Consider the following 15,162-nt stretch of genomic DNA (forward strand, 5'->3'; position numbering starts at 1 on the left):
GTAAGGTTTACTGAGTCGAGAAAGACTGCTGCACACAGAGCTGAAATAAATAAATGAAATAATTTTATCGTAATAATTATAATAACCATCATAGTAAGATTGCTTATTTAGGGTTTCTGTCTTCTTTTATATATATAATATATATAACTTTCAATAAATTGTTCCCTTTAATATTTTTTCTCCTGTGTGTATGCATGAGACTTTGGTTTGTTCCACTGAATGTCCTGGTAGCAGCATTCTGTATCCACGGTATCGCACGGGAGCATCATCCCCTGGGTCGTTTCTATAGCAATGCTAATAGACAAGGCACCCTCCCGCCGTGCTCGCCCCTGCGCTCAGCACCCTCTGCACCTATAAGCAGAGGGTATAGTGTCCTCTGGGGGGGGGGGCAGGGCGTGTGGAGGAGTCATGAAGAAGGTCTCCAGTTGTCTTTGGTCGGTCGTTGGTTTGGTTGGCTGGCTGTTTTTGGTGCAGCTTGGTTTTTATACATTCCAGTTCCTAAAGCTTCAGTCCCTGCGGTGAGTTGTCACGGGTTCATGCAGGGACTGAATGGTCCCTTTCCAGAGTCCCTTGTGATCCAGCTTCACTCTTGGTTGTTGGTGCACTCACTCATACACACACACACACACACACACACACACACACACTTACATACATTTCCTCGTCTTCCTGTTCTTACAAACATGCGTTTATTCAGTACATCACTCACTCGATCATTCCCTCATTCATCCTTTTGTCATCCATTCATCCGACAGTCTCACAGGTACCCACCAATTTAGCAGTGAGACAAATAAGTGCGTCACATGTCAACAGTCCATTATTGGTCCATTTGATCTGTGCAGATTTCTCTATCCCTTTGTCCACTATGCCGTTTTCCTGTCCTCTCCTTCCTCTTTTCCCTTTATCCGTAGGCTAAGCACCCACTCCCTTGTTCAGTCAGTCTTTCCCGCCCTTGTCCTCTCTCTGTATGGTCCAGTTGTAATCCCATACTTGACGTTGTCCAGTGAGTCCAGAACAGGAGACATGAAGGCCTTGTGGTTTTTGTGGTTGTGGAATAAAGGCCTTTGTAGAGCTTGGGACTCTGGCTGCCCTTCAGGTTCCCTCTCAGTATTTCTGGCCTATGAAGAGAAGCAGATCAGGTCCATAGAGCTTCCAGCAATGGACCAGTAATGATCCAGTTGGTCCAGTAAGGGAACTAAATTTGAGAGGAATGATCACTAACTAGGGGCTGTAGTGGCAAATTAGTAGGTGTAAAGCTAAACCCCATGAATGATTCATCAAGTTTCTGGTCAATGTTTGTCCCAACAAAGGGAGGTGTTCAGTCGTGTGCGACAGAGGAGATGACTGGGTTAGCCATTGGCAGGCTCAGGTCAAGGCTTTGGACGACAAGACAGTGGGTGCTAGCGTTAGCCACTACTAGCGGGGCCCAGTAGCGCGCACCCGCTTTCCCCGCTTGCTGACGGTGGTGAAGCGAAAGGGGGTGGTGAGGTCGGGCTGCTCCCCAGGCGGGAAGCGCTTCATGAAGTGTACGTCCTGCTGGTTGGGGAGCGTGTGGGGCCCGCGGCGAGGACGGCCTCTTTTAGTGAAGCCCACGTACCAGCCTGTGTAGCGTGCTGACATCAGAGCTGTGTAGTGGTTTTCCAGAACCTTTTCCACAAAGACGCAGTCATCGCTTCGATTACTGGCCTTCTGAGAGAGCAGAGAAACCACAGGTACCCGCACACACACACACACACACACATTGGGAGAAACAAAAAGAGGCTGGTCAGGAAACTGAAAGATAATTTGATTTTTGATAAACACATCTCTAAAAGAAAGAAGTCTCACCTTTCCTACCAGCTTGCCACGACGGTTCATGCAAAGGTAGAAATTGGTTTCTTTGCCCCGGATTCTCACCTGGCTGCCAAAGGTATCGGCCTCCACTACGAGCTGGGCTTGTGAAGGGACAGACAGAGGGACAGACAGACATTAGAGCCGCAGGCAATGCAAAGAAACACTTCGTTGTGTTTGCAGCACTTCACAGGTTTATTAGGTTAAGGGATGTCAATTGTTAACTGTTAATAGGTTAGCTGCAGAGAATATTTTTGAGCAGTTATATGCTTGTCAGACTATAAATCACCCAGTCCTGGTGGGAGCTAGCTAGCGGTGCAACTTGTGGTGATTTCTGCTGGTAATGCCATCTCGACTTTATGCCATCGCTTTGGAAACACTGTCCCAACCCTCAGTCTCCCCCCAGGTCGCCCTGATCATTAAGCAGCTCAGTTTTGAGCCACAAACTCCCACTGTTAGTAACGTTGGAAGTGTCAGCACTGCGGTGAAGCTAACAATGCTAAAGGGGTTTAGTGGCTCAAAGTAAAGCTGCTGTCCTGCCGCCGGGCAGCATTACAAGCAATAATAGCGAATGAGTGGTGCTGCCAGCTAGCTCCCACCTAACCCGGGTGCACAGTAGAGAGCAGCCAAGGCAGGCGAGAGGGTGGGCAATGGGCACTATATGTTTCCACATCTTATTGCAGCGAGCTAACCTGTCTGTTAGCAAAGCCAACAGATATTAAATGGCAAGAGATTTACAACCCAAAGCATTATATTTGATTAACTCTAAATGGATAGCGCTTTGAAATGTGGTGCTAAACTGACTGAGTTAATTGAGTGCCAGACTAAAAGAAAGGTCTCTTATATCTCACTTCAGTTTGCTTTTTTTTATTTATTTATTATTTTTATTAAAAGTTAGTCACTGGTCAATGGGTGTCAGGCTATTGAAAGCAAAATTAACCGAAACTGACATCCGTAATTAGTTTGTATCACACAAATATTAGAGGAAGGAAGATAAAGCTAACCCAGATTTAGAGCTCACTTTGTTTCATGTTGTCCAGGATTATTTGCCAAAGCAAAGAACAACATTCAAGCTTACACAAACAAGCCCACAGCCAAGTAGTGTGACACTAATTGCAAAGATTACCAGCCAGCATTAAATCAGATTTGTGTTTTTATAACCAGATAAGGCATTCACATTAAATCACAGTTTCAGGATTCATAGCTGCTATTAAACCTGCTGATAAATCACAGGCCGATGTAAATGTCTCTGGCTGGACAGATGGTTGTCAGATAAGCCCGGTCACACACATGGATGTGAGGCCGCTGACCACAAATGGGCCTCGTAAAAAAGATAACAGCCAAGAGTAGACAGAGCACGGAGGGCTGGGAGGAGCGGGAGAACACTCAGACTGAGTGTCTGCGATACTGTTGTTTTAAGGTGAGTGCGCGTGCGCATGCACATCTGTGTATCTGTGTGTGTGCAGGTGCATGCATGTTCATCCTTCCAGGCAATACCGCTTCACCAAGTACACATCTTCAGAGAGCACTTTTGCCTGTTTAAAAATAAATCCCTAAAATGGTTCCTACATGACCTTAGTCAACAAAGGGGTCAAGAGAAATCAATACCTCCCTCCCTCTTGCCCTCTTCCTCTCTCTTCCCCCAACTCTCCTCTCGTCTCCCTTCTGCTCTTTTGCTTCATGTTTATACCTTCATGCTCCCGCCCCTTCTTTGCTTTATTTCTTCTCTCTCTGCTCTTGGTTCCCTTGTGTAATACCTCATCGCCGTAGTGGGTCAGTTTTGGGTGGATTGTTCGGCTTAGGAGGGTCCCACCTATGGCTTGAAGTGGCGTGTGAGCGACCTGACATGTTTGTGAATCGACGGGGTGTGCAATGTGAGCCACTGCTGAAGCACATACAGAAATATGAACTCTTGCTTTCTGGCTTTCTTCTGCTCATTGATTCTGTGTGTGGTTTAAGAATGGGTTCGACATCATTACAGACGGAGAAAGGTGGAGAGGAGGAGGGAGTGGGGGATGGACAGAGGGAGTGTTGGAGGATGGAGGGGGGGAGAGGAAGCCTGCTGTTTTAAATCCAGAGGAGACAACAGGGAGGATGAGAAATCAATGGAGGGATCGATGACGGAGATGAGTTTCTAACACTCGGTCCGACACTCTACCTGCCAGGCTTCTCCCGCTAACTCACTTTTTTCACTAACACCTTCTCTCCTCTTTCTCTCTCTCTCTTTCTTTTGCTCTCTTGTGAATCATTGAGTCAGCAGCCAGTCGATGAGGTCTTTGTACTCCCAAGACAAGCTCCACTGCCCCTCTGCCAAAGCCTGGGGAGGCATGTGTGTGTGCTTTTGTGAGTGTGCCTGCACAGTTGCATTCTGTATCCATTCATGCATGCACTTGGTCAACCTTCAAGTCTTTGTACTTGCAGCCGTTAGTCAGTGTGAGTGTGCATGTGTGTGCAGGGAAGCATCTAACTGTGCATACATTCACATGTACCAGAGTGTGTGCCTGTGTGTGTGTGTCTTACCAAATTTGTCTCCATCTTCTCCTCGAGCGCTGATTCTGCGTCCCAGCACCTGGACGTGTTTGCCGCTGGTGCGGCTGTAGAGCTGGTAGACCCGGTGGTGTCGCCGACTCATGGTGTCTCGCACCTGCGTCTGGTTCTCCACATGCACACTGAAGTTGACCCCATCCACACCAAGTACCTGCTGGATTCACACACACATACGCACAGAGGCAGACACACACCCAGAAGTTGGCACACACATACATTTATAGAGTCATGAACAGGGTTGAAAAACTGCACATACTACCAATATACAAGTTGTCTTTTATAATGTATGGCCACTCTCTGACATGCATGCAGACTCTTACCTGTAATGGATTGCACATCACCAGCAACATCTGGATACATCTGGAAAAAGTAGAAACAGATGAGTTCAGAAATATGTAAGCAACATTGAATGTTGGAAGAGTCATGCGTGACACCATGATTTCCATCTCTTTCTTCTCTGCCGTTCTTTCTGTTCAACATGTCTTTTCCTTATTGGGTGATTACTCACACTGCTGGGTGTGTGGCTGGCACGGGGACATGACATACAGACAGGCAGATGTCCAGGCATCGGCAGACAGACAACACCCAGAGCACTGTTTATCGTAACGCTACCAGCCTTCTGTCCAAACCCACTTTCTGACCCGTTCCTGACTTTCGCCACACCAAAATCTGGCCTCCAAATGACCTGATTGGACCGTGGCGAAATGGCAAACATGCCGAGACAACTAGAACATGTTTTGGTTTGGACATCTAAGGGACTGGGCTGGCTTATTTGGCTGCTCTGTGTATGTAGACAGCTGGGCTGGACTACAGGTGTACACTCCGCTGTGATGTGGCTTTGGAGAGCGGTGGACTGTGGTTACATTTAGAGATGCTATGAATAAGTGAGAACATGAGCTGTGGAAAGATGATTAATGGAGGAATCAATTGGTACGGAGTAACCGTGGTGACGTAGCATGCAGAATTAATGTGCATTGTTCTTTTGAAAAATAACTTTTATGCATTATTTCTTATTACTTGTTCCTCTGATGTGGACTTTCAGAGACATCTGTGATTGAGACAGCTGGTTATAGTTACAATTAAAATTTGTCTCACTTTATCACATTCCTTAATTAAAGTTTAGACCTTGACCTTGAATGTATCAAATGTTATTCACAGCTTTAGTAAGGGAGTGATTGTGTTGCGCAAAAACTACTCTGGCAGTCCTTGAACTGTTCTGAATTAGTGGCTGAAGACATGATGAAGTTCAGAACCAAGTGTGTGGGCTGAAAAGCAATTCTACGAATTCTGTCTTTCCCCACCTCATCGTCTGCTATCTCTCTGCATGCCTTTTCTCTCTCCGTCTCTCTGTGCTCCACTCTTTCTCTCTGACTTGTTGTCCTCCCTATCTCTTTTCTACCTTATCTCTCCCTCCCTGTCTCTGTCCACTCTACCTTTCTCCTATCGTTCCCTGCCTCCCTTCTTCCTTTATGTTTGGGGTTAGCAGGGTGACTCCTCCACACTGTCATGGGCATGCACACAGATGTGCAGATGTGTGCAGGGTGGATGTGTGTGTACAGGAGGAGCAGGCAGCTGACAGCTGGGCCAAAGCAAAGACATACGCGCTGCTGAGAGAGGGAGATAGCGAGGAGGAGAGAGAGAGGGAGACTGAGAGGTACACAAAGGGATAGGGAGAGGGAAGGTGATGTAAGAATAAATAAAGGGGAGATGAAGCAAGAGAAGGCTGACAGATAATAAGAGAGGTGAGAGATAAAATCAGAAGGAAGATGCACAGATGTGAGAAGGAGACGGTGAAAAAGAACCAAGGTTACATCTTGAAGGAAGGAGGAGAAAAAGTGGCAAAATGAGAGACAGTAGTGTAACCACAGAGTGTGGTCTGGCGTGAGAAGTAGACAAAAAGATAAATAATGGGAATGAAAGAAGGGGGGGTTAACTCGTGCAAATCGTAACACATGTCATTGCCTCCTGACTAACATACACATATATGTACATATGCTTGCTTTCTCTCATCCCCACTCTTTCTCATCTCGTTTCTCTTTCTCAACATTTCTTTCCCATAGCTGGTGTTTTGGCCCCTGACTCGTTCTAATAGATGCAGATATCCTGGGCAATGCAATAGAGTGTTGGCCCTCACATTTTGCCTGCGCAGCCGAAAAAACCTGAGCGCCTGTGCATTGTGAGGACTCTCAGCTGTTAAAACACCACGGCTGCACTGCCGCCGAGGACACTGCAGGAAAAGTGCCTCGGCACTGGATTCCCCCGCTCCCACAAAAACCACAGACACTCCATATTATGCCAGCCACAGAGAGAAAGAGAAGGAGAGAGGAAAGAGGGAGACAGGAGCAGCCGGGGGTGGGGGAGGGATGTGAAAACGAGAGAATAAGAGAGCGCCGAGTAAAAGTTGGGGAGAGTAAAGACAGAAGGAGGTATGGAGAGAGGGAAAGCCCGGTGCGCCTTGGCCGGCTGCCAAAACAAGCAAAGGTCTGACATCATAAACCTGCGTCCCAGCAGATCTACCATATGGAGGCTGCGGTTAGACTAGCAGGCCTCAGCACCGAGGACTGGGCAGCAGCGTGGAGTGAGAGCGGTCGGCCTGGTGGGACTCAGCACAGAGCGGCGGTTTCAGCTGTGTGTAGCAGTGGTTAGCGTGGTAGGCCAACACTGGAGCAGTGGGCTTCGGCATGGTGCAAGAGTTTCAGATGTTCAGCAGCGGGCCTCGGTGAAGAATAGTGGTTAGGCTAGTGGGCGTGTGAGTGGTATCAGCAGTAATAGGGCCCATGGTGGAGCAATGGTTAGGGAAGCACAGGGCCTCAACATGGAGCTGCGGCTTTATGAGAAGAGCAGTTAACAGGTTGTTGTGGCAAAAGGCCCTTGGCTTTTCTCGCTGGCTGAAGACGTTCAGTAAGATCACGCTGGTAAAACAACACGGATGAAATGAAGTGGCTGTGGTAACACTGATAGGCAAGAAGGAAATGAATGGAAAGATGATTGGCTCTGAAAGACCTAAACTAAAACCAGCAGACTAAACAGTGAGACTGCTCTTCCTCAGATACTGCCAGGGGCGCCATCATTCATCAGTTATTAATTCATACTTTTTATCTGAGCAAGTATCTGTGGAAAAACGGGGTATAGGCAAGACAGGAAGACAGATGTAGGCAGTTAGGTGGGTAAGTGGAGAGAGTGTGAGGGAGACACAGACGAAGAGAGAGAAAGTCAGGCAGACACCAGCAGCAGCAGCAGCAGCACACACCCTGTCCAGGTTGTGTGAGGAATGAGAAGTATCTGGAGATGACTGCCATCTGGGAGAAGTACAGCCGACACAAAGAAAGAAAAATAAATCCCTTGGCTTTTAACAAGACACACCTCAAATGGGCAAACTCAAGCCCCCTGAGTCTGTATCCTCCTCCCTTAGATTTGCTCTTGGCACTTTATCATTTTCCTATCCCACTAGATAAAGCCGGTGTTATTTGACTCAACTTCTGAAATATTTTCAATAGGGGAAAAAAAGTATTTTCTTGGCGATGGGAAAATGGCCTTTCCTAAGCCAGCTTGGCCATCCCTGAAGTAAGTGCAGATGGTGATGGAGATGTTTATGGCAGGTTTTATGAGTAACAGGGCCCTGACTCTGACCCAGTGACCCTGAACTGTCAGCCAATCAAAACAGGGCCTTCCGTGGCATGTTTTCTATGGGGACTGATGAGGAGTGATGTAATCGTTAGACACTGCAACCTTCCTCTCCATCATCTTCATCTGTAGCTATAGGCCTGTCACGAAACTAGTTTAAACAACCGAAGACAGAGATAAGACCTGAGCTGATAAACAAGATTTTTATATGATAAGTGATAAAAGTGACTTACAAGACGGTCAGCGTGGAAAGAAGGGGCCACATTGCTTCCCCCCTCCACTATGGAACGTGTCCCAGAGACAGTCTCCTCGCTCGGTCTGAGCCAGTCCGACAGTCCGGAGAGTTCCCCTCTGTGTTTTGAATCCGCTGGATGTTGTGCAGAGTCAAAGAGTCAGCGGACACTCCCGTTGGCATCGGCGGCGGCGTGCCCCGGTTCTCCCGGCGTGGGTAAATGTGCGGGCGCGGGCAATGTGGGGTGTGAGGCTGGGGTAACTGTGCCACTGTGACCGCCGGGCAACCTCTAACAGCTGTCCAGACCGGTGGAGAGACGGATGGGCGGGGGAGCAAAGGGGGAAGGTTAGGGTTTTAAAGGCTGCGCGTCCCCGACAAGGAGAGGAACAGGTGAAAGCGCGCTCACGCGTCACAGATAACCAACTCCAATCGACCTTGTTGACCCTTAGAGTGATGCTCAGCCCTGTGGACAGATGCGGTGCGTGCGTAATCTTCTGCGTAATCCAATGCGTAACGTTTCAGCGCAACAGAAAGCTTCTGGTCACCAAAATGAATTCTGTAGTCGGTGAGATGATAAAAGAAAGTGGTGGAGTGTTTGTTCCGGTACAGACAGGAGTAGCAGGCAGGTTTAGTCCCAGCAGAGCAGGGTCAGGAGCTGTTGGAGGTGGGCTACCTGGGCTGGCTGATGGAGCAAATGGCGAGCTGGAGACGGGGGCTCTGCGGGCGCAGGGTAATGCAGGGCTGCCTCGGTCATGACTGCGCCCCCACGCTGGCTCAACGGGTCTGTGGCTCAGGTGACACCGACCAACAGTGTCCGACAAAGAGGGCGATAAGGTCCCGGAGCGGTCCAGCTCAGAGGGGTATATGGAGAGTGGTGAATGAAAATGGGAGGGGATAATAAAGGGGAGAGAAAGACGAGGGAGGGAGGGGTGGCTGGAGAGGATGGGAACAGCTGTGACTGGGTGGCGGACTCAGCCACCCGCGACACCGCGAGGAAATGACAGCCGCACTTTGCACCTGATTTTCCGGACTTCCCCGCTTGCCTCAGCCGCTGGTTACCGCCTGGCTGCAGCAGTCCTCCCTGCGCCCTCTCGACACAATACCAGCCAAAACACAGCACGATGACATCACCTCCAAAATGTTTGAAGGGGGAAAATGCAATCCGATCTTTTTATTTATTTTTTTAAACGTAGAAAGTTTAAGCAGTTTCTCAGAGGGGGGAAAAACACGAAAGTCTCCTCGTTCCGAGAAAAACGAACTCCGCCGTGCAAGAGGAGAGGAGTCGAGCTCACCAGTTTCTGAAGAAATAAAAGTTAAAACGGGCGCACTGGAGACGTGTTTACCCAAAAAATCACACTGACAGATCGACTCCCAGTCCAGAACCTGCACCGTGCCCCTTCCCCTTATATTTGCCTCCCTGTTTCATTCAGACACCAGAGCAGAAAACGCAAGAGAGAACGCAAAAAGAGCCCAGCCGTGCGTTTTTTATCCACTTCACTGGTATTATGCAGATCCTTCTCCCTTTCAAAAATTCCAAGGTTCCCTTCCATAAAAAGCTCTTCTTGAGGGGGGCTGCACAGGAGAGGCGCGTCGGCAGGCACAGACCTCACTCCAAGAAAAACCAGAACAAGATTTTAACAGACGCGGATCAATCCTCCCTCCCTCCTCTCCTCTCCTCACTCCCTCCCACCTCTCTCTCTCTCCCCTCTCCTTCTCTCTCTCTGCCTCACACACACGCACATGCACACTTATTGGATCAAAATGGGATTAGTCAGTCGCTATGCGATGCCGACCCAACTTACACTGCAAAAATATAAATTTTAACAAGTGTTCTGTTCTATGTGAAAAACATCTGCTAACGAGGTGAGATAATTTTACTTGTTTACATCAAAGCAACTTGTTTCTGTCATTTTTACACATCAGGCCATTTTCTTTTGGGCTATTATGTTATTCTGTCTTGTTTCAAATGATGTTTGTTTGTGGGAATTCCTGAAACAAGCAAATTCATTGGAAACAATTTGAATGATGTCATGGTGTCAGGAGGATTTCATTTGTGTCCAGGAAATAGGATTTTAAAGTAAATGAATGTGACAGAAAGAGAAAGAAGCAAAAACTTTTTTCTGTGTTATCTTTTAAAGATCTCCACAAAACAAAGACACCTGTCTCAGTCAAGTGAACATCTGTCTTAAAACCGAGCGCACTTCTTGCCCTCCACTATCTCCCCCGAAGATAACCTCACCCCTGCAGCCTCAGTGGCCCCGGACTCAGGATGAGAGGGTGGAGGGCAGTGCACTCACACACACATGCACACACTCTCACACACACAACCTTCAGAGCCGCCGCGCTTTCAAGTGATGTATTTTGACTCCCCATTTCATAACTTTTAAGTTAAACCTTAAGAGGGAAAAATGAAACGGAGAATGAGAGACAGTCGGGAGGGCGGTATGTAAGCACGGACACGGATCCAAAACGAACATTTCTCAGGGATTTCGGCAGCAACGCCCGCTCTGCGCTCCCAAAACTCCCTCTCACCGCCGCACAACCGCAGACGGTCAGCCAAGCCAACACAACACTCCTGCCATACCTTTCATTCACTCACACACACACACAGACACACACACACACACACACACACACAGAAAAAGAATAGGGGGGGAAGAGAGTAAATTTGTGCATGTGAGTGCGTGTGTGTGTAATAGAGGTGGGAGGGGGTTGGCCTCATACATCAGGGACAGTTATCTTGGCTCCAAGTGTAGGCTTATTCTTTTCAACATTGTACTTTCAAATCACACACACACACACACACACACACACACACACACACTTGCAACTGGACAGGGTTGAGCTGGGCTGGGTAGGGGTACTGTGGTTGAATGCCTTTCCAGTCATGCTCCATAGACAAGCCTCTGGCCTTCTTTCCTACTACTGGCTCTCTCTGTCTTTGCACCTGTGTCTGGGTGCTTTTTCGCCGCTCACCGCACTGCTGCAAGGGACACGAGTGTAAATGTTGTGGAGAGGGATTTGAACCACATTCTGGTGATGAGGAATGAGGCCCGTCTGGTACTCTTAAGCCCAGATGGAAGGGTTCAGAACAGGGACTATAGCACATCTTGGTACAATGGTGGAGTAAGAAAAAGCAGACAGAGGGGCTCAACTCTGTTCACACACTGCGCACGAAAGCCTGATTTAACAGTAGCTGTGGATTTGTAGATAGTAGTAGATTTTCCCAAAGGATCCCGATGCAGAGATAATCTTACTCCTGTTGTAAATCTGTCAAATTTATGCTACAGGAAGATTCTTCTGACACAACCTGGCACAGCACTATGAACATAAGTTTTGGTTGAAATACAAAAAGAAAACAAAGCGCAAAATTAAACGGAGCCCCATTCACATCTGGAGTCATGCATTATACACTTGGAAAAACACATTGTTCATACCTCAATTAGAACTGTGATTGGTTCCTCACCAAACAAAGCAGTAGCTGCGAGTCTTAGAAATGACTTTGCCTGCTCCTTATTTTGAGTTTGATGGAGAAACAGTTCTTGGGTTTGGAGCAACACAATTGCCAGAAAAAAAAAAGTTGGCATTGTATGTTTCTACAAACCACGGATAAGTACATGTGCACGTTATTGTGTGGCGAATATGTTGAAACTTTACGATTCAACAACGCTGTGGTTAACGTGTGGTTAGGTTTAGGCACAAATACCAGTTGGTAATGGTTGGGAAAAGATCTTGTTTTGGCTTAAACTGCCCAGTTTTGGGGGCCCCTCTGGAAAAAGCAACCACATGTCAGTAAAAAACAATCACATTTTGCCACTATCTTGACAAGAAATGCAGTGATGTCTCAGTTAAAAACAACAGCTTTTCATGGTACTATCTCTGCTGGAAAAACAGTGACAGGTCGCTACAAAACACGCACATTTGGTGTCTAAAAATCCGCTGGAAACGCAGCTATTATTCATTAAATTACAACCAGTTTTAATGCTTGTTGGTCTTGAACAGTGGTCTCCATTGGTCTGCAGCTTGGCAGGTGTCTCGCCCAGGTGACATGCCGTCCACCATCCCCTCCACCTCCAGATGACAGTCAGCTCACTACATCACTTTAGAAACCTTTGATATGATACATATCTTGAAACCTACACATGTAAGAAATCTGTGTTTTGCAGAAACGTACAGTGCCAACATTTTTGGTTCAGAAATGACATTCCACCTACCTTATCTGACAAAATAACAAAGTTTGAAAGAAAACAAAGGTTGTAAACCAACCAGACCTTTTCTTCCTCTCCCTCTCTCCTTCTGTCACATCACTCTTGCTCATTCATTTTCTGTCCTCCCTATCTGTCTCTTTAATCTCCCCGGCTGTTTTTTATCTGCTCACTCTGTCCCTCCCTCTGTTTGCAGCCAGCATATTGATTGCCCATGTCTTTGCCTCTGCAGCTCCTGCCTATTGATCCTTAGCTAAGACACACACACACACACACACAAACTTGTATGCACACACATCCTCACATACATGGATGTCCCCTTCCCGTTTCTCTGCACTCAAAAATCCTTGCTCCTTTTACGCGGACCAACTTTGCCACATGCATTATTCCTAAATGCACACGTGCATGCACTCACGTGTGCATAAACACACACAAAGGCACACACACCAGGACACTTATTTTTTGCATATACCCTCTGTTGTGTTGAATAGACTTGGCATTGATGGACGTTATGCCTTTGTGCTCCTCTCTCGACTCATTAAAGTGAATGAGAGCCGTGTGTGTGTGTGTGTGTGTGTGTGTGTGTGTGTGTGTGTCTGGGGCCCTGTAGCTGCTGTAGGTCTGGGCCCAGCAGCTTTTACTCTGTGTATCTCTCTCTCTCTCTCTTTCACTGGGCCTGCAGGCTTCTTCATCCAGGGAGCCTGGTCAATATGGCCATTCTGTCTAGCAATTAACATCGATCAGTGCTCGTCAATACCGTCAGCAACCAGACAAAGACCCAGGGTGCATTGCGTGTGCTTGCCCTTTCTCTATCACAGTCCAACAAATCCCCAAACAGCACTCTCATTATATGAGGGCATTCTGGCCTGACCCCAAGGTCATCGTGGAGGAAAGGCATGGTGTGCTGGACTCTGTGTTATGGGTGACTGGAGTGGAACCTTACCCAGAGCTCGAAGTGTTCTGAGCCGTGGGCCAGTTGTTGACTCATTGTGACAGTTGTTGTTGTGTGGGTGAGGAGTCAAGTTTAGATATTCTTTGTTTGGATGGAGTCAAAGACAAGTTGGCAGACAGGCGATATCATCCCCCCGCGGTGTGCTCTAAAGTGTTAGACACTGTGAAAACTTTGAACAGTATAAATGCAATCCATCATCCTGGTGACACACAGATTTGGAGTTTTCAGATGTGTCAAGTGCGGTGGATTGTGTCCAATTAGCTTTGACTATAAGATATGGGCTATATATGTTTGGATGGGAGGGGGGAAGCGGGTCTGTGTATATGTGGGATCTCTGGAGGGAGAAATAGGCTTTTGGCTTTGATTAATACCTGCAGACATGGGCCTTAAACTTCACATCAGATGTTGAGATGTCAGGCTAACATCGGTTTCTGGGATAGATATCCCTACTCTGTTAATCATGGGCCAAGTTTAAACTGTTCCCCAATGTGTAAATGTATGAGACACTTAATAAAGGCCCTTTGATGACAGGGGGGCCCATGCGAAGTCAAGGAATGCGTACAGTGTGCCGGGCTTTGAAATGAGAACCTGTTCGCCACTTGTCCGCGTCTGCGAGATGAGAGAATCGACAGCTGCAACTAAGTAAGAGCAGGAATTAATTAGCGGAGAGCTGTTTGTGCGATAGTGAGCCGTGGTTGAGATGAAGAGAAAAGCAAAATATTGTTTTTATTAGCGGCGATGTTGGTGGTGCACAGCCTGCTCCCTTCTCTCGCTTAGCAGGATTAATCCAGTGAATATGAACGTTTACTCTCCTCCGTCGCACAATCCATTGCAGCTGTTGTCTCTATACATAGCCCAGCTGAAGCACTGGAATAACTTTACTTTGACACTTTCAAGTTGGAGGGTTTGATGCTGCTTTGGACTCGTGTCAGGGTAATTATTCATGTAATCTAGCTTGTCATTGTTAGGCCAAAGCCTGGTTTTGCAAAGTGAATCAAGTGGTCATGTTTTTTGGGCTACACCTGCCTTCATAGCGAGTTATTCAGTGGCTTCAGGAGTTTGTTGTCATTGTTGTGGACAAGGATTGCCAAAACATTTCATAATACAAAACATCTGTGATTAACCAAGTGCAACGTACTGACTTCAGATCCAACAACATATGCAATCCAGCAGTGGGACTGTCTTATCTTCACCTCTGCGCCATCTGGCAAGTCCGCCTGTTGAAGTTTGGACACTTTGCATTGATGAAGTGGTATGTAAAAAACAAAGATGTCAAACTTGGAAGGAGTCATCCTCATGCACCTGTATCAAATATCAGCGTCATCAGGAACTTATGACAGACTCATGAAGGAACCAGCTATTATCCATCCATCAATTATCTGCAACCACTTATCCAATTCAGGGTCATGGGAGTGCTGGAGTCTATCCCGGCTGACATTGGGCAAGAGGTGGGGTATACCCTGGGCAGGCTGTCTGAGTATGGGCATGGACTACAGGCGAATTGGTGTCCCCAGTTAACCCAACTCACATGACTTTCCATCATGTCTTTGAACTGTGGGAGAACTCGGAACTGAACCCAGAGAAAACCCCTGCTGACACGAGGAGAACATGCAAACTGACACAGATGGGCCCCAGCCCAACATTGCTAACCACTGCACCAATGTGCCACCCGGCCCACTTAAATCAAGGACAGAAACAAATTTCAACAACAACAGGGACCATCTGAGTATTTGATTTGACATTAAAACTAAAGATAAGTTGCTGCAACGAGG

The 15,162-nt window shown here is 47.3% G+C and overlaps 1 protein-coding gene across 5 annotated transcripts; it reads right to left on the bottom strand.

The window, feature by feature from the left end:
* Window positions 1–12,573, bottom strand: fgf18a (fibroblast growth factor 18a). Of its 5 annotated transcripts, none has more exons than XM_050043174.1 (5): window positions 12,448–12,573; window positions 4,698–4,737; window positions 4,351–4,531; window positions 1,828–1,934; window positions 1–1,689 (listed from the first exon to the last, which is right to left on the bottom strand). In XM_050043174.1, the coding sequence occupies exons 1-5, from the start codon at window positions 12,549–12,551 to the stop codon at window positions 1,417–1,419; spliced, it is 705 nt and encodes a 234-aa protein (XP_049899131.1). In that variant the 5' UTR covers window positions 12,552–12,573; the 3' UTR covers window positions 1–1,416. The 5 variants fall into 5 exon arrangements, with proteins under 5 accessions (XP_049899131.1, XP_049899133.1, XP_049899132.1 ...); XM_050043176.1 differs by lacking the exon at window positions 12,448–12,573 and adding an exon at window positions 8,235–9,824 and having other exon boundaries at window positions 4,351–4,528; XM_050043175.1 differs by lacking the exon at window positions 12,448–12,573 and adding an exon at window positions 8,235–9,824.
* Between the last annotated feature and the right edge of the window lie 2,589 nt (window positions 12,574–15,162).

The sequence above is a fragment of the Epinephelus moara genome, chromosome 4 (genome assembly GCF_006386435.1).
Source record: "Epinephelus moara isolate mb chromosome 4, YSFRI_EMoa_1.0, whole genome shotgun sequence".
Lineage (NCBI taxonomy): Eukaryota > Metazoa > Chordata > Actinopteri > Perciformes > Serranidae > Epinephelus > Epinephelus moara.